This window comes from Bos javanicus, chromosome 14 (assembly GCF_032452875.1).
Source record: "Bos javanicus breed banteng chromosome 14, ARS-OSU_banteng_1.0, whole genome shotgun sequence".
NCBI classification, from domain to species: Eukaryota; Metazoa; Chordata; class Mammalia; order Artiodactyla; family Bovidae; genus Bos; species Bos javanicus.
In genome coordinates, this window is record NC_083881.1 from 10295845 (window position 1) to 10316890 (window position 21046).

The 21046-nt window shown below is 43.3% G+C and overlaps 1 protein-coding gene across 4 annotated transcripts in view; it reads left to right on the top strand.

Moving 5' to 3' along the window:
- The window catches only part of ASAP1 (ArfGAP with SH3 domain, ankyrin repeat and PH domain 1), a 339237-nt gene that overhangs the window by 193170 nt on the left and 125021 nt on the right, over positions 1–21046 (top strand). For all 4 annotated transcript variants that reach the window (XM_061438581.1, XM_061438583.1, XM_061438584.1 and 1 more), the window contains one exon: positions 7323–7395. In XM_061438581.1, coding sequence (XP_061294565.1) covers positions 7323–7395 — 73 coding nt within the window. The remainder of the gene's footprint in view (positions 1–7322; positions 7396–21046) is intronic.

Below are 21046 nucleotides of genomic sequence, written 5' to 3' on the forward strand. Positions count from 1 at the left end.
GTTCAGTCACTCGGTTGTGTCTGACTCTTTGTGACCCCATGGACTGCAGCATGCCAGGCCTCCCTGTCCATCACCAACTCCCGGAGCTTGCTCAAACTCATGTCTTTTGAGTCAGTGATGCCATCCATCCGTCTCATCCTCTCTCATCCCCTTCTCCTCCTGCCATCAATCTTGCCCTGCATCAGGGTCATTTCCAGTGAGTCAGTTCTTCGCATCAGGCGGCCGAAGTATTGGACCAGTAGATTCATCCTTTCTTCCTTCCGTGTGTATTTTCCTTTCATTCAACGGAGCGAGTTCTTACTCATCGCCTTCTGTGCAAAGAAAGAAACAAATACAAGTAGTATTATTGGAGCACTTTCAGTTGACAAGTAGAGGAAGAGACAGAGGTACTAAACCCCTAAAATTCAAGGTAAAGGATAGTATAATTTGGAAAGTGTAGCCAACATCCCAGGATAGGGAGGATTCCTACTTTATGAATAACTTCCTTCATGTCTTGTCTAACACAGTCCCAAGCGTCCCACCTGTCCTAGTGAAGGCTTTTATTGTTGTTCTGCTGTACCAGGTAGAAGAGGGGGGACGTGCAGCGGGGGAAGCAGAGGCAGAGGCAGTGCCTGGCCCAGAGGAGGGACCACTCTGAGCCAGCCACAGCTAATGGATGAACAAGTGAGCCAGTGACATAAAAACCCAGGATTGATCCTCAGAACAGAGACTCAGTTGCATTAACCTGAGACTGTCAACCAGAGGCCTAGATGAACCCTCACCTGAAGAGCTTAGGGAGGAGAGGTCCAGGCAGACAGATCAGCAGGTACAAATGCCCTGAGTGGTGGAATGGGCATGGCTGGATTCCTGTGCATCTCTGAGAGCATCTTTTGTTGGCATTCCACTGTGACCCAGGGATGCCCCTCGGCCCAGAGGGGTACAAAAGTTTCTGTGTCCTACTCCAAGTGGCCTCTTGCTTCTTAAAGAAATTTTTTTTTTTTTTTTTCCCGTTCTCATGTGCAGTTTGAATAATCTTTCCGAACCCTCGGGTTCCCGGCTTCTGTCGGTGTGGTCTCTGCAGCAGGCTGTCTCTCATTTGCCACAGCCCTTGCCTCCTCTTTGTGCTCAGATGCCCCAGCCCTTTGATGGGGAAATGGCATGGTCCTCTCCCTTCATCGTCACGCTAGCTCACTTTCTGGGCCCACGCCTGGTCCACACTACAGCTACACATGTGCATTCTAGGCTGTGGGGTCTTGTGATGGATAACGAATGTATCGACTTGGCTAGGAGGCCGCACGCGAGCCTCCATCACCATTTCATTCTCAGAAAGTTGATGAGAATTAATTAGGCATCTCCCTCCTCCCAGAAAGGCAGTGGGGTTGCTCAGCAAGGTGAAGGATGAAGCATCTGGGCTTTGAACCAAAATCGGGCCAGCATCGTCTCCCTTTGATTTCCCTCTTAAGCCAGGTGCACAGAAGAAGAGCTTTTACCTTGTGGTGATCATGGGACAAATGCATCTGTTGAAATGCATTTCTGAAATTACCTCCCTGAATAGGACTATTAAAATAATAAAACGGAAGCACTCCTTTTTTTCCCCCAACTGAGTAAAAATTCTTTTCATTGAAGAAACCACTTTGCTAGTGGGAGTGCTTGTTTCAGAACCGCTGTGCTGTCGCCGCTCCAAGTGTTTCAGAAATTTCTCTCTTGGAAGCACCTCCAGAGGTGAGGGTAATGATGCTAGCAGCTTTTGAGCACCTGCTCCGTGCAAGGCTTTGTGCCAGCCACATCCAGGTACTTTAATCTATTTAACGTTCAGCATCCCTAGAGGGTGGGAGGTGTGATTGATATCTTCCCAGGCATGTCTGTAAGAATTCTATGCAGTTGTTACCCACTGTTTGCTTTCTCTGTAAGTATACGCATAAGACTTAGCACCAAAGACTTGTGCTTTATTTTCAAAAATCACATCTACCTAAAATAAGACACATTTTTTCCCACTTGAGTATATTGAAAAGAAGGTGCCCTGGACTTAAAAAGTAATTCTGAAAGAGAAAAATCTTAATGAGTATTAGCAGTCGTATTGGCATTGCTCATTTAACGTAGGTGTACTGTATTCCAATAAAATGTTTTTAACAGTTGCCAGAATAACTATCTTGAGATACAAACTAACTGAAAATGTGTAAGCTCTGTCTGTCGTTTTAAACCGCTACTCGAGGTACGGTGTGGTCATACTCCTTATACATGTACGTGTGACACACACATATACACACACACAAACACATATATACACTCACACATTTAACACATATGTACTTTTAGACGTCAGCTGTTCAAAACCATCGGGAGGAATTGCAGAGGGCAGTGTTTTCTCAGTTCAAAATTCTATTCAGCCATTTTCAAGGCAAGCCTTGCATTGCGTATGTTGCTATTTGGGGAGCTGAGAATAATGAGGGGTTCATTGATTCATATTTGTAACTTCGTTTCATAAGGGTTTTTGAGCTTCTGCTCAGCTGGACGCCAGATCTGGGAATTCAGCCGTGAAGAGGTTCCATAGGGCCCACGTCCATAGGGCTTTCCTTCTCCCGGTGGAGGGAGAAAAGTTCCATACAGGTCACGACCAGTATCATTTCAGGGGTGTGTAGCACTGTTGAGTATCCAGTGTGAAGTGTGTGAGAGTGAATGGTGGCGGAGAGCAGATACGCTGCTTTAGGTGGATCATAGAAGGTCTCCCGGAGGAGGAGCTTTTTTTTTTTTTTTTTTTTTAAATTTGGCTGTGCCAGGTCTTAGTTGGGGCATGTGACATCTAGTTCCCTGACCAGGGATGGAACCCAGTCCCCTGCATAGAGAGCATGCAGTCTTAGCCACTGGACCACTAGGGAGGTTGCAGGAGGGGCTGTTAACCTGAGGCCTAGGTAAACAGAACCCTCACCTGAAGAGCTCAGGGAGGAACATTCCAGACAGACAGATCAGCTGGTACAAATGCCCTAAATGGAGGGGAACAGGCATGGCTGGATTCCTGTGCATCTTCAAGAGCATCTGTTGTTTGCACTGTTGTGACCCAGGGATGCGGCTTGGCCCAGAGGGGTACGAAAGGCTCCATGTTCTACCCCAAATAACCCCTTGATTCTTAAAGAATTCTTTTTCATTCTCATATCCAGTTTGTAGACTCCTTCTGAACCCTCAGGTTGCTAGCTTCTGTGGTATGGTTTCTCCAGCAGCTTCTCGCTAGTTTGCAACAGCCTTTACCTTCTCTGTGTGTTCAGATGCCCACATTTGTTAGGACTGTGCATGAAATAAGATGTCTCCATATAAAGATGAGAGTACTTTTTGAGGTTAATGCCCCTGCTCTTTAGTAATGCAGAGAAGGCGGAGTTGCTGTCTTGCGGAATTCTTAAATGGGGAAGGTGTTATTGCATTATTAGAGATCAGCCTGTTCTCCTGGATTCCTGCCTTGGTTCATTCATCCTTCTCCCCGCTCCCTCTCTCCTTCTCTCACAAACACATACACTTTTTCTAGTTGTTCACCTTCAGATACATACTTGGAACGCAGGCACGTATTTTAACATACTTTTAATGGGTTGAGAGAGAGGACAGTTGTGAAGCCCCATTCATCTGCCACTTTTCTCTCCGCTTTATTTAGTTTTACACACAGGACATTTTAAAAGATGTCACTGCTGAGTGTTGCTCATCTGGTGGCCGAGGGGATGGTACTCTCTAGCACATTTAGACATGTGTTATTTCTGGAGGGAGCCTTGTTTGATTGAAGGACAGCGTTCCCGGCTGTCTTCAACACGGAGCTCTTAAAAGTGCATTTTACTTGGCTGCCTTTTGCTGGTGGCCAAATAGGAGAGTGTAAAAAGAGAAGTGTCACCTAGATGCAATGGTGGCTGTGGATATCATTAATAACCTTTAAAAGTAAGTATGTGAACTTTACATCCTATTAGTTTATAGACAAGTTGGTAAGAATCCAACATAAATTTCTGAGACTTTCCCTCCTGCAGAAAGGAAGCAGATAACTGGCCTCATAAAATGTTACGGCTGAAGTCTTCCCCAGCCCTTTGCTTATTGGGAGTCATTAACTCTGTGTGTGGACATTAAAGTCCACTCATTAATTTCTCCATGAGTAGAATCATTCTTCAGTGGTTATCACTCCCCAGAGCTAAGCCAATAGTGTATTTTCTTCCAGAAGGAGATCTTTTGTTCTTTCTCTAAAGTTATTAGAAAATCAGGAGAAACATGAGCATGCCATCCACAGTGGATTTTTAGGTGGCTTGTTTGAAAAAGCATAAGCTGTGTTTTCTCTTACCTGATATGTGACACCTGGCAAGCTGTTTGACTTCTCCAAAATAAAGCAGGAGTTTTCATCAGGGAAAAAAGATGGCAGTAATAATGGATATAAGGACTTCCCTGGTGGCTCAGCAGTAAAGAATCTGCCTGCAATGCAGGAGCCAAAGGAGACTCAGGTTCTATCCTTGGGTTAGGAAGATCCCCTGGAGGACAGCTTGGCATTCCAGTCCAATATTCTTGCCTGAAAAATCCCATGGTTGGAGGAACCTGGTGGGCTACAGTCCTGAGGGTTGCAAAGAGTCAGACACGACTGAAGCAGCCTAGCACGCATGCTCAATATATATATTAAAAAAATAAATGATGGCTGTTATTAGAATTATTTTTTAAAATATCCTCACCACAAAAGCAGTTCATCAAAGGATAAACCCTTTGGATCCCATCTCTTAAAATGAGTTCTTACTTGCACTTATTTTCATTAATGTCTTCCCTTCCCACTCTTACCAGCAACCTAACTATCTTAACTCAGATTTGCCTCTGCAAACTGGTGGACATTCCCTGCTCAAGATGAGACTGCTTTCAGTTTCAGTTCCTCAAGGATATCACTGGAACACAGAACTGGTTAGTGATTAGGGGGTGGTGTTTTACCGTGAAGACCTGGATTCAAATCCCTACTCTGCCACCTGGGCAAGTTCCACTTTCTAAGCCTCTATTTACTCATCTATAAAATGAATCCAGTACTAGCACTTACCTCAGAGCGTTCTTGTAAGAATTGAGAGGAATAATCTGTGTAAACCTCAGCCCCCTGTGTGACTACACATTTATTAAAATGTTAGTTATCTTCCCTTTTTAAAGTACAAATCTCAGATCTTTGAAATAACTCAGGCTTCGTCTCTTCTCTGCAACTAAGTCATAAAACACGGTTTCCTAAGTGTGATGTGTGGTGTCCCTGGTGTTAGATGAGATGATTCGAGGTAGTAAATAGGTGAGCATTTTGTGTAGTTAGAGGTACTACATCATTTTTAGGGTATCTTCTGTTAATGGTGAGTGATCTAGCTCTTTACAATGTCCATTTTTTTTTTAAAGATGTGAATGGGGAAAAAAGGGGAGGGGGAATGGACCTAAAGAAAAACATTGATTTAAAAAGAATACAAAAAAAGGGAGTACAGGTGGGATGTGGTTGTGACAAAGTTGTGGAGGTGGGAAGTAAGTGATGGGTGTGGCAGAAATAGCCTTTGACCTGCAGCCTGATTTTTATCCCAGTATCCCATTAGATTTGGGGTTCAAGAGCCATTCGTGTGAAATGTGACCTTTAGCACTTTCTGACTCTGTGACTTTGGGCAAGTTAATATTTTCCTCCCTTCTTACAAATGTTTAGTGATGGCCTATCGCATTTCCTTACCTGAAAAATACAGATGCTGGTTTTTTGTTGTTGAAGATGGACTCAGAGAGTCTTACGTGCTGGGTGTGTCTTCTCCACCAGGCTTACAGCAGGTGTAGGAAGTGCTCGGTGAACTTCAGGTCTTGTGTTGTTTAGGACGCGTGGCTGCAAGTGACAGTCTCAGCTTCAGCTGGCTGAGGACTGAAGGGAGTTTACTGTCTCCTGTCCTCAGTCCTCAGGAAGGTTAGCGGCGCACACCCTTGAGGACAGCTGCATGCAAGGACTGCCTCCTCCACCTCTTGTTTCTGGTGCTTGTCTCTGTTAGCATCATCCTGTCTGGCCAGATTCTACCACCACAAAAGCCGTGGCATCCCCCAGGCATGCATCATCAGAAAGGGGCTGAATGTTACGATCCCTGTTCCCAAGCCCAGAAATCCTAGGCGGGACTGAGGCCGGCATTCACCATGTTCACCCAGAGAGCAGGAGCCGGAGGAAGGCAGCAGGGCCCCTTGAACCCCACGTTCAGAGCGGCAGGAAAACCCGTCTTGCAGAAGCGGAATAGTAGGTGCCCGCTGCCATCACCTGGCGCCTTCCTGCAGTGAGGAAGGTCCTATCCTCTGTGGGCCTCAGTTCACTCATCTGGTGTCTTAAGGCTTAGCTGATGTAATAGGCATGAGTGCACATGTAATGTTCTTAAACTTTATACAAATGTGTTTATGATGATGGCTGCTGTTGCTCCTGCCCTTCACATCTTCACATAACCATCCAGGGGTTCCTAGCCTGTGAATGGATCCTAGACCCTTGGGAGAGCAGAGAGGGGCTTGAAGTTGTTCTAATAACTTTAAGTCAGCATGCTGTGAGTGTTATCTTATACTGACTTGCTTTTGAAGTGTATATGCACATAGGAAAGTGTGCACATCCTACGTGCACAGTGTGATGAGTTTTCAAGTGAAACACAATTGTGTATCCAGCACTTGGGTTAAGAATCAGGAGTGACGGTCCCCCAGCATACCCCACCCCCAACCCCCTCCGTAATACAGGTAGATGGCTGGAGATGTGTTGATTCATCACCTAAGAAATCATGTGTAAGCATTACCAGCATCATGGTAACATTTTCCATGTTGTGATTTTTAATAAGTGGAATTTTTGAAATAACAGCATTATGTCATCAAAAAAATTTTTAACACTGAAAATAATCCTCAAGTTAAAAGTTTGAGAAGCGCTTCGGGGCCACTCTTATTTATTACACCCCCTTAAATGTTTTCTTTCTGGCTGAAGTTACCATTTGACGACGTGCTTTATCCTCTGGGAACATGTCACGTGTTTGCCTCTCTGACTTCCCAAGTTATAAGCTTTCCAAGTGAAGGAATCAAATCTCAAGATTTATTGGTGTCTTCTGTTTTCTTTCCTGTGCATAACTTAGCACAGTTAGCAACTGACTACCAAGTTATCCACCTCACCCAGTGTTGAGGCTGATGGAATAACTGCCCTTATCTCAAAACTGCTCGAATCCTGGGCAAATCATGGCTCTGAAACGTTTGCCATTAGATAAATGTGCAGGTTTGCTGTTGCTGCAGTGCTTAGCACAACAAATGCGGTTATGAATGAGTTTTTCTTCTTCTTTTCTTTTTTAAACTTACCAAGTTTTCCAACATTTTCTCTCCCCGTTTTTCTCTTTTAGGCTCTAGACCAAGATAGAACAGCCTTACAGAAAGTTAAGAAGTCTGTAAAAGCAATATACAATTCCGGTCAAGGTAAGTACTTACCAACACGGGCAGCACCAATTCTATATATTTATAGATATAGTCTTGGACTTCCCTGATGGCTCAGATGGTAAAGGATCCACCTGCAATGCAGAAGACCCAAGTTTTTCTGCTATTTGTTAGGTGCTAAGTTTATGAAAGACTTTCTACAAATGAAAAACCAAGTAAGTCAAAGAAATTCAGTTCTTCTGTCAGTCCAAGCCTGTTACTGCTTCCCGAGAAAAAAGAAGAAAAAACATTAATTGCAATGCTAAGTTGCTTCAGTCATGTCCAACTCTTTGCAACCCTATGCACTGTAGCCCACCAGGCTCCTCTGTCCAGGGAATTCTCCAGGCAGGGATACTGCAGTGGGTTGCCATGCCCTCCTCCAGGGATCCTCCTGATCCAGGAATAGAACCCATGTCTCTTATGTCTCCTGCATTGGCAGTCGGGTTCTTTACCACTAGCGCCACCTGGGAAGCCCATTAATTGCAGTAGGTTTTATTATACATTGAAAAACTTAGTAACGTTATAGGTAATATTGCCACAAGCGACATATAAAATCTCTTTGTGTGGTTGGTCAGGCTGTAATTCAGTTAAACGAGGATCTTTCCATCTGAAGCGTACTTGTACACATTTGAAAATCAATATTGGTGACAGGCTTCCCAGGTGGCTCAGTGGTAAAGAATCTGTCTGCAATGCAGGAGATTCGGGTTCAACCCCTGGGTTGGGAAGATCCCCTGGAAAGGGAAATGGCAGCCCCCTCCAGTATTCTTGCCTGGGAAATCCCATGGGCAGAGGAGCCTGGTGGGCTACACAATCCATGGGGTCACAAAGAGTTAGACATGAATTAGTGACTGAACACCACCACCACTACCAATTGGTGACACACATGGGGTGAGAGTTAGAGGGGATGTGGGGTACAAGGCTAAGTGGACACCTGGGCACAGCCTGCCACAACCTGCTTTGCTTGTGGCTCAGGGCAGACCAGGTAACCTGTGTCAGCAAATGGGCTTCCCTTGTGGCTCAGCTGCTGAAGAATCTGCCTGCAGTGCAGGAGAACTGGGTTTGATCCCTGGGTTCAGAAGATTCCCTGGAGAAAGGAAAGGCTACCCACTCTAGTATCCTTGCCTGTAAAATCTCATGGACAGGGGAGCCCGGTGGGCTGCAGTCCATGGGGTTGCAAAGACTCGGGCACAACTGAGCAACTAACACTTACTTACTTTACTTACTTGGTCAGAGACTTTGTCATCTTGTAGAGAAAAGTATGTTGTCAGTGGATAAGAAAGAACAAACTGAATGAAGATAAACAGTCGGTGTCCACATGAAACAGTAGGTTCCAGCGGGGGAGAGAGGCTTGGAGACGTGAAAGGAGTTTCTAGGTCTGTGACTCCCATCTTTTGTTATTGTTACTTCAGTCATCAGCTGGCTTTCCCGGAGGTCATGTCTCTAAGAAGTCAGTTGTCTGTAACAGAAGAGAACACCTGGGAGGGGAAGGCAGCTGGGTGTTTGGACTGGGCAGGGCTCTGAGGTCCAGTGGAGGTGGGTTTGCATCCTTGCTCTAACCCTGACTGGCCTCGTGACCTCCAGGTCACTTTGTGAACCTCCGTCATCTTCTCTATAAAGCAGGGATGGTGCTATTACAGGATCGTTGAAGGGATTTAAGTAGTTCACATCTGTAAAAGGTCTGCCACTTCTTGGGAGTTTAGTTAAGTATGACACATTTATATTTTATTCGTTTTATATTTTATTTAAATTTATGCTCCTTATTTCGGTAAAATCATGGGACTGAAAGGAACGTGGAACCAGGCAGAGCTCAGCCCTCAGATACTCCCTGGTCCTCCTCACCTTATCAGAGCCGAGGATCAGTCACTTGTCGCCCTTAAAGCCCCAAGCCTAGGGCACTCTATAATCCTAATTAACAGATTTTGTACCCTGGTTCTTTGAGACCTGTCTCTAATTTCTTTATGTTCAATAAAACGCTAACTTCTAATTAAAGTAAATAAGTGGTATTTGTCCAATTATCTAGTGACCAAGTGGTACTTTAAGTCTTGGCCTAGATTATACACATAATTTGTAATTTCTCTCTTAGCTTGCATCTGATGGACTCCCATGAGGTGGTAGGCCCTTTACAGATATTAGCTCTGTGGTGGAGGATGGGATAAATAACTAGCAGGTTGCCCAGGGGGCTTCTGAGGTGCTGGCATTGTTCTGTTTCTTGATTTGGAGTGTATTCTTGGGTTGGCCAATAAGGTCATTTGGGTTTTTCTGTACGAAACTATGGATTGGTCGATCAAATCCATAGTTAAATCTACTTTTTGATAATTCATGAAATGCTCACTTAGGATATATGTACTTTTCTACATGTATGTGTGTGTATTATGCTTTATATACAAGTAGGTTCATTGAAGCATTGACTATGATTTGATAAAACAGAAAATAAATGGAGGTTTGTTGGACAGTCTCATATCTGTTGAGTATATAATAGAATATGAGACAAACTTTATAAAAAAAACAATCTTAGGTGTAACGTAGATCTAAGTTTCAATTGTAGCTTTACTCCTGCTTGTCAAAGTCAAGTAAATTACTTAACTTCCATGAGTTTTAAATTACCTCACCATAAAATGAGAAAATAACATCTAATTTACAGAGTCTTGTACGGGCAAAATGAGGGAATATTTAAGGTCCCTAACATACTGCCTGCCGTGTAGTGCCTGGCTAACACACAATAGGTGAGGAAAAATGACAGGTAGGTCAATAGCATGGATGCCTTCTCTGTATTAATTCGGCCTTTCTACCAGTAATGTGGAACCAGTCTGATTTTATAACGAATGTAATAAGCCATTGTCTGCCTCAGGAATGCATGTCAGTTCTCCGTAATGTTAACGGCTTATGCTGTGACTCATAAAGGGAGACTTCTGATTTACATCTCTAAGGTGCTGCCATGTCGTTTCTTTGCTGGGGGCTCCTTGCAACTCTTGCCTCTCCAAGAGTCCTTACTTAAGACACATCGCCTTGTTTTGCACAATGACCACGCCATTCCGCAGCTCACACAGCAGCTCTTGAGCTTGGTCCCAGCAGTCTCGGGCATGGCAGTAGGAGAGATTGTCCTGCGTGTGTGGAAGGTGTGGGGTTGCAGGGTGAGTGCAGAGTCTGGTCTCCACTTCCGCTTACCAGTGATGCTGTCCTGTGGGTGGGACCACAGCTCACTGAGCTTTGAGTCCTGTCACCTGGATTCCGCGCTGTCATATGTCTTCTGCCCTGGCTAATAGAAGAGCTCCAGGTCACACATAACTTTTTCAATTTAAATTAAAATAAAATTCAGTTCAGGCCCTCAATGTCAGTGGCCACATTGAGTCCTCAGTAGTCACGTGTGACAAGCAGCTACAATATTAGATGATGCAGAGACAAGACACCTCCATCATCCCCGGGAGAACATACCTCACACTGTATGGTAACTGTCAGTCAGTCTTTCAAGCATTAGACCAATGAGTGTCAATCCTTCCTTTTCATTAAAATCATCTGAAGAAGGGTTTCCCCCTAGTGGCTCAGTGGTAAAGAGTCCGCCTGCCAATACAGGAGACATGGGTTCCATCCCTGGTCTGGGAAGATCCCACATGCCGCAGAGCAGCTAAGCCCGTGCACCACAACTCCTGAGTCCACATGCTATGACTTATGTCCTAGAAGCCATGCTCTGCAATGAGAGAAGCCACCTCAATGAGAAGCTGGCACATTGCAACTGGGGAGTAGCCCCCGCTCGCCAAGACTGGAGAAAGCCCTTGTGCAGCATCAAAGACCCAGCCCAGCCAAAAATAAATAATTTTTTTAAAAGATCACCTGAACAACTCTTTTAAAACACAACAACAGAGATTCCCGTAGGTCCACCCTCCAAGAGTCGTTCCACAGTAGGGGCCAAGTATTGGGCTTACAGCAGTATGACTCCCCAGATGATTCTAAATGCAACCAGAATTGAGAACTGCATCGGTGGCCTAGGAACTCCTTGTTGGCGGGCCAGTATTGTTTCTTTCATGTTTGTATTTTGCGAATTTGCCAACATAGTTTATTAGCTTATCAAATATTTGTTGGGCCCCTATTATATGCTGCTTGGGACGTTGGGTATATTGAATAAATCAGACAGAATGTCTGCCTTGATGATAATTTGACAGTCCGGTGGGGGAGAGAGAGATGTTAATATCAGATCCTCAAGCTGGAAAGTACTTAGAAACTGGCAAGTACTAAAGGAAAGCTTGCAGGATACAAAAAGGAAACCTCATGTCATTCGAAGAGGGTGCTTGGGGAATACCTCTGGAGGACTTGGCATATACTGGGTGCTCATGCCATACTAAGTGAAGCCCATCAAGCCTTTGAGGTAGGTCTCCTATTATCTCCATTTTATAAATGATGCAAAGTGTGAAGGGCTATGCCGTCTTGTCCAGGAGGTCACAACTGGCAAGGACTGGGAAGGGAGCCTGGCTGACTCCAGCTTGGCTGTTTGCAGCTACTGTATGTGTGTCGTCGACCTGACACTTGGCAGGGGCTCAACAAGCACGGGATGAATTGCTGCTTATCAGCCGGATGGGTCCCCAGGAAATGCTCTGTCGGTGGCCATTAAATATTCACTGATCGTGAATATTCATGAATGAATCCATCAAATTTAACCTCACAGCAGTGTAACCCATGGGGTGACTTTGGTGCCTCTCAGATAGGGGCCACAATAGCAGTTATCATCATCCCTGTGGCCTGGAAATGTGGGGATAAACTCAGATCTCACCCACTGCAGGGGCCTGATAGGGTTTCTGCAGTCACCAATGATTACAGCATATTTAGGATTTTTTTTGTCAGCTTGTGTGGGCAGCCCTGTGACATTTAATTCTTAAAAAACAGCGAGATGAGTAAAACAGTGATGTTGCACATCTTCCCATGAGCCATACTCAGTGGAATCCAGGCCGTTCCTGTCCAAGGGCTTCTGGTCTCTTCCAGAGAAGCCACAAGAGGCTGAGCCCTCGTGTCTGTTTCCCAGTGTGTTTTCATAATTTTCTTGGTTTCTCACAGAGCTTAAGTGACACAAAACCCATCTGATGTTCTTTGGAACTTTTAAGAAGCATTTCTGTATTTCTGGTTTGAGAATACTTAACCACCCACCTCCCCAAAATGATTTGAAAGATGGTTGAGAATGGTGAGAGGACTTACGCTAAGAGGTATCTATTATTTTTTGCATGTAAGCTTTATCAGTATTATAAATTAATAAGAGACCTTTAAATGGAAAAACAAATCATCTCCCTGTAAGCAGTTTAGTTTGAAATGGCTTTAGGAATTTGTCTCTCTCTCTCTTTCTTACTTGTCCCTGCTGTGTATGAGGAGATTTTAAAAAACAAAAAACTGAATTCTGCAAACTACTTGGATCAAGGGGAAAATTTCCAAGCCGTTCAATTCTTCTTTGTTGGTTCTAAGTTTTGAAGTCTTAACAGTGTTGAACTGTGAAATACATTGTCATTTAGAAAGTTTTACCTGGTGAATGTGTTCTTTCCCTGTCTCTCCCACTAATACATGTTTAAAATAGCAAGTATTTTCTTGAACATCGTAGAGGTTTTGAAGGATGTTGCAGTTCTTTGGGGTTTTTTTCTTTCAAAATATAGAGTCTGATTCTCTTTGCCTTGAACATATGCCAGACTTAGAACTCTCCTCTATTGAAGAGAGTGTAATAGAAGTGATGCCATGTGATTTCCAAGGCCAGTTCATGAAAGAGATGGCTTCCACCTAGGTCCCCCACCTCTTCTTTTGTTTTGGAGGAAACCAGCCACCATGCTGTGAGGACACTCAAGCAGGCCTGAGGCTTTTTTTTTTTTCCCCACCAAAAAGCACCACTGAAGCACATTTGCTAGCCCCGAACCTTCAGGTGACCGAAGCTCTGACTGACTCCTGCTTTTGGTCTTTGAGTGCCCCCTGAGGTCAGAAGAGTTGCGGTGGGGCTGATGTCGCAGGATTTCTGCCCCTGCGAGCACCAGCGTGTGTGTGCACGTGGTGGGTCCAGTGTAAGTCAGTGTGTGTCTCTAGAGAAGGAAGCGCGTACTACATCTCAGGCTGCTGGAGATGAAAGTGGTGCACATTGTTCTTGTATAAAGTGGAAGAGTCATGTGGTCACTGTGAGCGTGGGTGTACCAAATTTGTTTTTCTATCACATGACTTAGTTGAGTTGAATTGGTTCATTTTTTTTTTTTTTAACAGATGTGTTATTTAAACACAGGCACATGTACGCTTCTCCTTGGCAGGAAAAACCCAGGATATTCCTGCTACTAGGTCTTTTTCTGTGATTAAAAAATAATGAATCACAAATCAAAATGTGTGTTTTATTGTTATATGGTGGCTTCCTTAAAATTCATGCCAAGATATATTTGGAGTACATTTTAGCTTATTGGTAACACATGGTATCCACTAGAAGTCTCTGTGACGTCGTTAGTCTGAAAATTCGGCTTCTCAAATCCTTTTATTTGAGTGAATAAAAAAGTGACAGTGGTATGTCATTTGATTACAAGCATATGATAGGGAAGTATTATTTCTGAAATACAGCTGGATGGTCATGAGTAGTTCCCAGCTTTTTTCAGTCAGGAAAGGAAACACTTTGCTTTCTTATTGCTTCCTCTTTTATTCCCCCTTTCATTTTCAGTTACAGTTGCATAGTGAGTGGTTTTACAAGAACACTTGTATTTTTTAAAGCAAAATTAAAATGTGATGTTCACCCCAGATTTTCATTTTGATAATTTATCTGTTTTAAGAAATAGCTGGTCATATATGAGGAAATCTAAGATTTTAAAGGTAAAGTGCTAAATTCATCAGTGGATAGGAAGTAAATCTTTATATCCAAGTAATTTCCAACTTCATTTCAGCTATTTTTTTTTAGTTAACATTTTCTCAAATTTAAAGGGATAGTGTGAAGTTAATTGTAAGTAGAGTCGATAATTAAGTTTAGAATCTTAATTGTAATGATATTTTTAATCCTGTGGTTTTCTGTGGGGAGAAAGTTTTCTTAAGAATAGATAGAGATAAAAATAGATTAGAATTTTAATGGAAAGAATGTCAAGAGGTATACAGCGAACATCGTCTGTGTTTAGAATATTTTCTCCTTTTTGCCGTTTTCCAAATTGGTGGCTGATAATCTGATTAAAGAAATTTTTTGAATGAAAGTAAACCTATAAATAAACAAAACTAGGCCCTCAGGAATAGAAGGCCCTAGACAGAAAAACCGCAAATAGCTCTTGGTGGTAGTTGCAGTGATTTGAGCAAAGTTTAAACAAATTACTTTGGGCCTTCAAGGCATTTTGAATTCTTGTGAGTCCATCATTACTTCTTCTTCTTTTAAAACAATATTTTATTGTCATTTATTTATTTGGCTGCACGGGGGATCTTTTAATCACGGCGTGTGAGCTCTAGTTCCCTGACCAGGGATCGAACCCGGGCCCCCTACTTCGGAGTGTGGTGTCTTACCAGGGAGGTCCCCCCATCATTACTCCTTAAAAAATGAAAGCAAAATAACGGATTCCTTCAGAATGATCAAGGAAGCAGGCTTTTCTAAAAGGGAGTACAATTATCTGGGAGAGGGTATTATTGCTCAAATTATGTAGGGATAAAACCAGAGGAGTTTTTTTAAGCTGCCTTTAGAAAATTGAAGTCTCTTTCCAAAATAACCTTACAGCTCAAGGCTCTTTGGGGACTGACGGTTTTTGTATTCAAGCCATTGGCTCAAACACTCTTGTTACTTGAAATCAGAAGGTATCTGGGGTATGTGTGTATATGTGTATGCACTTCCTCCATTTTGCTGATCTGGAATGAATGGTCTCAACTTTAAAATGAGTTAATATTTTATAATGTTTGCTTACAACTTATGGGAGCATGCTTCATGAGAAATTAACTCATGTTAAATGAAATTGGGAACACTTACTCCATAACCTGTAGTTCGGGTTTTTTGAAAAAGCCTTGAGATGAACAAGAAAAACACTCCGTTAAAGGTGACTATTAAAAAAAAAAAAAAGTTTCTGTACCTTCGTGGTCCAAGTTTGATAGAAGTGATAAATTACAACTGCCATTTATTGAGTGCCTGCTACAGGCCAGGTGCCTGTTGCCGCTTGATCGTCTCAACGGTCCTGCATGAAAGACACTGTCATCCCCGATTTAGGGGTGAAGGGACCTGGTTTAAATTACTGGCACAGCTAGTAAGTTTAAATTTAAACCTGGCTTAAATTACTCGCACAGCTTGTCAGTAGCTACGAGTCTGAAACTTATTTCTTTATCATCCCGGAGCTGCCGAGGCAGAATCGCCAAGACTGTTAGCTGTCAGAGGTGAATGACTGCCGACCCAGGATAGCACACTGAGGATTCATTCAGTGGGGTGCAGAACTCATGGGCACGCCATCCTGGGGTGCCTCACCTGTGGAGACAGGCAGACAAGAAAAAGAAGCAGTAATCCTGTAACTTGGAAGTGCTAGATGGGTCACTTAAAAAGGAGAGCAGTTTTATTCCTTCAGACTAGAGCTGGAATTGAGGGTTACCCACGAAGTATTCCCCAATTTCACTCCTATTACTACTGTGTCCTTTGTAATTAGCCTAACTGGTGTATGAACAACAGGGCACTTAGACCAGTATATTCATATATTCTCTTACATAGATTAAACGTGCCTCCTGCACACCATCATTAATGTATGGTGGGTTAGTTCAGACAGGTTTGGGATCAAATACTGATTTAGCCTCTGATTGGTGGTGAGAAACCTGTGCACAGAGAACACCTTAAGCAATTGGGTCTTCATTTCTGTAAAAGGGAATAATATTTCTGCCTCACTGGACTGTCGTAAAGAATAACACATATGATTCAGAACCAGTGGTGATGGTGTTGATTGCCTTCATCCTTATCAACTCGAGGCTTTCTGAAATAGCCGAGGGAAAGTCTGGACAAACCTAGTTTGTCATTTTAGATCTGCGACCGTGGCGATGTGTGCAAGACCCTTCACCTCGCCCTCCACCCCATTTCAGTCCTCAGTTTTCTTATTCTGAAAATGGGGCAGCAATGCCTATTTTGTGAAAATTGGGAAATAATATATATAAACTACTTAGTCTTGATGCTAGGACATGGTGTGTGTTAGCTGCTCAGTCAAATCCAACTCTTTGACCCCATGGACTGTAGCAGCCTCCTAGGAGTCCTGCCAGGCTCCTCTGTCCATAGGATTTTCCAGACAAGAATACTGGAGTGGGTTGCCATTCTCCAGGGGATCTTCCCGACCCAGGGATTGAACCCAGGTCTCCTGCTTTGCAGGCAGATTCTTTACCCTGTGAGCCACCAGGGAAGCCCAGGACATAATAATCAGTGATAATTATTATAATTGCAGTTAATTGCCAAAAAAAAACTAATCAAAGCTAGAAAACTTTTAGCCTGTATTTCTTCAAATTGTTTGTTTATTCTTATATTCTTTTATCTTTCTGAGACTCCAGTTACTTTTATGTTAGATATCGTCCCCACAGGTCAGCTTGTTCAGACTGACTCAGCTTGTTCAGTTTTAGTCTTTATACTTTTTGTGCTTCAGTTTGGATAATGTCTACTTACCTGTCTTCAAGTTGACTGCTTCTGTCTTCTGCAGCATCTGGTCTGCTATTAGTCTCACCCAATGAATTTTTTTATTTGAGTATTGTAATTTTTAGTTCTTGAATTTCCATTTAGTCCTTCTTTAGAATTTTTATCTCCTCTGTAATTCTTCATCTTTTCACCCATTTTATCCAACGTTTCCTATACATTCTTGAGTGTATTTGTAATATTTATTTATTTTTGGTTGTGCTGGGTCTTCATTGCTACGTCTGGGCTTCCTGTAGTGGCAGTGAGTGGCGGTTAACCTTTGTTGCAGCGCACGGGCGTCTGCATGTGGCGACTTCTCTTGTTGCGGAGCACAGGCTGTGTGCGCGGGCTTCAGCAGTTGGGCACGCAGGCTCAGTCGTTGTGGTGCACAGCATCTGGAGCACAGACTCAGTCGTTGTGGTGCACAGGCTTAGTTGCTCTATGGCATGTACAGTCTTCCTTGACCAGGGGTCGAACCTGTGTCCCCTGCATTGGCTGGTGGATTTTTATCCACTGTACCAGCAGGGAGGTCCTGTACTATTTATTTTTGAAATTATTTCGTACTAAATCCAACATCTAGGTTGTCTGTGGTTCTGCTCCTCTTGACTTTTTCTCTGTTGACTTTAGCTGCGTAGCTTCTGTTTCTTTGCATGTCCAGTAGTTTCTGTTTGCAAAGTAGACATAGTGAAGTACATGTTGTAGAGACTCTGGATAGTTACCTTTCTAAGAAGTGTGTTTATTTTAGTACACAGTTGAATTGCTGGTGATCACCATCACCTTGACTCAACAGGCATGAGTTTGAGCAAACTCTTTGAGATAGTGAAAGACAGGGAACCCTGGTGTGCTACAGTCTGTGGGGTCACAAAAACTCAGACATGACTCAGCAGCTGAACAACAGCCATCACCTTGACCCTGTGAAAAGCTTTTTCAGGGTGAGTTTGTTTTAGTTTTGCTCACGGTCCTAGGATGCAGCTCTTCGTCCTGCTACATGGTCCGTACTCCAAAGGTACAGTCCTCTGGGCCTTCACCCACAGTGCTGACCATGCCCTGCTGACTTTGTGGGACCTGAATTCCATGCCTTACTCAATCTAGGGAAGTCTCTGAAACCTGCTCAGCTCTCAGATGTTGTCCTCCACAGGGCTCCTTGAAGTATCAGTCATACATGTGCAGTGCAGGGTCAGCCAAGGATTTGAAGGGAGGGTGTACACAGACATGCGGGCTCTCCTTTCTCTGACTTCCTCCTTTCTAAGATCCCCCCCACCCCCGCCACTCAATTTCCAGCTGCTGACGCAATCCTGAACTCTGACCTCTGACACCGTATCTCAGTAAAATGCACTTTCTGCAGAAGTTCTGTTCTCCTTGCCCAGCATAGACTGAGGTCTGTCCTCAGGAGAAAAGCCAGAAACAGATGGTCTTTCCCAGAGCATTTCCCTTCCTCAAAGGGTGGCATCCCTGCCTCTTTCTTCATGCCTTTGTGTACTTTCCAGTGACTTCAAACAGTTGTTATTTTTATATTTTGTCCATTGTTGTTATTTTTATATATTGTCCACCGGGTATCATTGTTAATGAAAGGAGCATTCGCCTGGCAGAAGTTACTCTGTCAAGTTAGCAACTGCAGGCCTTTAATTATTAGAATCATTCATGAGAAGGTTTCCCTGCTGGCCCAGTGGTGGAGAGTCTGCCTGCCAGTGCAGGAGACACACATTCAGTCCCGGTCCAGGAGGATCCCACATGCCGTGGAACCACTAAGCATGTGCGCTACGGCTATTGAGCCTGTGGCTCTAGAGCCCAGGAGCTGCAGCGGCTGAAGCCCATGAGCCTAGAGCCTGTGCTCCACAGCAAGAGAGGCCTCCATGAGAGGCCTGCGCACTGCGCCACAGCCAGAGAAAAGCCCCACCAGCAGCAGCAGAGATACAGCGTAGCCAAAAAAATTTTTTTAATATATATGACTAATTCATTTATTATTGTATATGACTAATTAATTTATTATCATATATGACTAATTCATTTATTAAGACCTTATTGAACTTAGAGCTGGAAAGAATTGCCAGAACACTCTTGGCTCACAGGCAGTTACTATGTTTTAAGACTGCTGCTACTGCTAAGTCGCTTCAGTCGTGTCCAACTCTGTGCGACCCATAGACGGCAGCTCACCAGGCTTCCCGTCCCTGGGATTCTCCAGGCAAGAACACTGGAGTGGGTTGCCATCCCCTTCTCCAATGCATGAAAGTGAAAAGTGAAAATGAAGTCGCTCAGTCATGTCCAACTCCAGCGACCCCATTGGATTGCAGCCTACCAGGCTCCTCCGTCCATGGGATTTTCTAGGCAAAAGTACTGGAGTGGGGTGCCATTGCCTTCTCCATGTTTTAAGGCAATTCAACTTAAATCAATAAATAATAAATACATGCCAGTGTATGACAAGTGATTTGAGAGGTATACCTTCAACTGAGGTTAGTGGAGTTGAAAGTTGGCATTTCATTTGTTCAGTCAGAACTATTAAGTACCAGCGAGATGAGTGAGTAATAGGATGAACAGGATAAGTAGCGATGTCTGCTCTCTTAAACTTAGTTTATTGTGAAGTAAAATATATTTATCTACAGTCACACTTGACTTGAGGTTAGATTTTAAAGTCTGCCTGGGACACCTTATCTTTGACAAAGGAGGCAAGAATATACAATGGATTAAAGACAATCTCTTTAACAAGTGGTGCTGGGAAATCTGGTCAACCACTTGTAAAAGAATGAAACTAGACCACTTTCTAACACCATACACAAAAATAAACTCAAAATGGATTAAAGATCTAAACGTAAGACCAGAAACTATAAAACTCCTAGAGGAGAACATAGGCAAAACACTCTCTGACATACATCACAGCAGGATCCTCTATGACCCACCTCCCAGAATATTGGAAATAAAAGCAAAAATAAACAAATGGGACCTAATTAACCTTAAAAGCTTCTGCACATCAAAGGAAACTATTAGCAAGGTGAAAAGACAGCCTTCAGAATGGGAGAAAATAATAGCAAATGAAGCAACCGACAAACAACTAATCTCAAAAATATACAAGCAACTCCTACAGCTCAACTCCAGAAAAATAAACGACCCAATCAAAAAATGGGCCAAAGAACTAAACAGACATTTCTCCAAAGAAGACATACAGATGGCTTACAAACACATGAAAAGATGCTCAACATCACTCCTTATCAGAGAAATGCAAATCAAAACCACTATGAGGTACCATTCCACACCAGTCAGAATGGCTGTGATCCAAAAGTCTACAAATAATAAATGCTGGAGAGGGTGTGGAGAAAAGGGAACCCTCTTACACTGTTGGTGGGAATGCAAACTAGTGCAGCCACTATGGAGAACAGTGTGGAGATTCCTTAAAAAACTGGAAATAGAACTGCCTTATGATCCAGCAATCCCACTGCTGGGCATACACACTGAGGAAACCAGAAGGGAAAGAGACACGTGTACCCCAATGTTCATCGCAGCACTGTTTATAATAGCCAGGACATGGAAGCAACCTAGATGTCCATCAGCAGATGAATGGATAAGAAAGCAGTGGTACATATACACAATGGAGTATTACTCAGCCATTAAAAAGAATACATTTGAATCAGTTCTAATGAAGTGGATGAAACTGGAGCCTATTATACAGAGTGAAGTAAACCAGAAGGAAAAACATAAATACAGTATACTAACGCATATATATGGAATTTAGAAAGATGGTAACAATAACCCTGTATACGAGACAGCAAAAGAGACACTGATGTATAGAACAGTCTTATGGACTCTGTGGGAGAGGGAGAGGGTGGGAAGATTTGGGAGAATAGCATTGAAACATGTAAAATATCATGTAAGAAACGAGTTACCAGTCCAGGTTCGATGCACGATACTGGATGCTTGGGGCTGGTGCACTGGGACGACTCAGAGGGATGGTATGGGGAGGGAGGAGGGAGGAGGGTTCAGGATGGGGAACACATGTATACCTGTGGCGGATTCATTTTGATATTTGGCAAAACTAATACAATTATGTAAAGTTTAAAAATAAAATTAGGAAAAAAA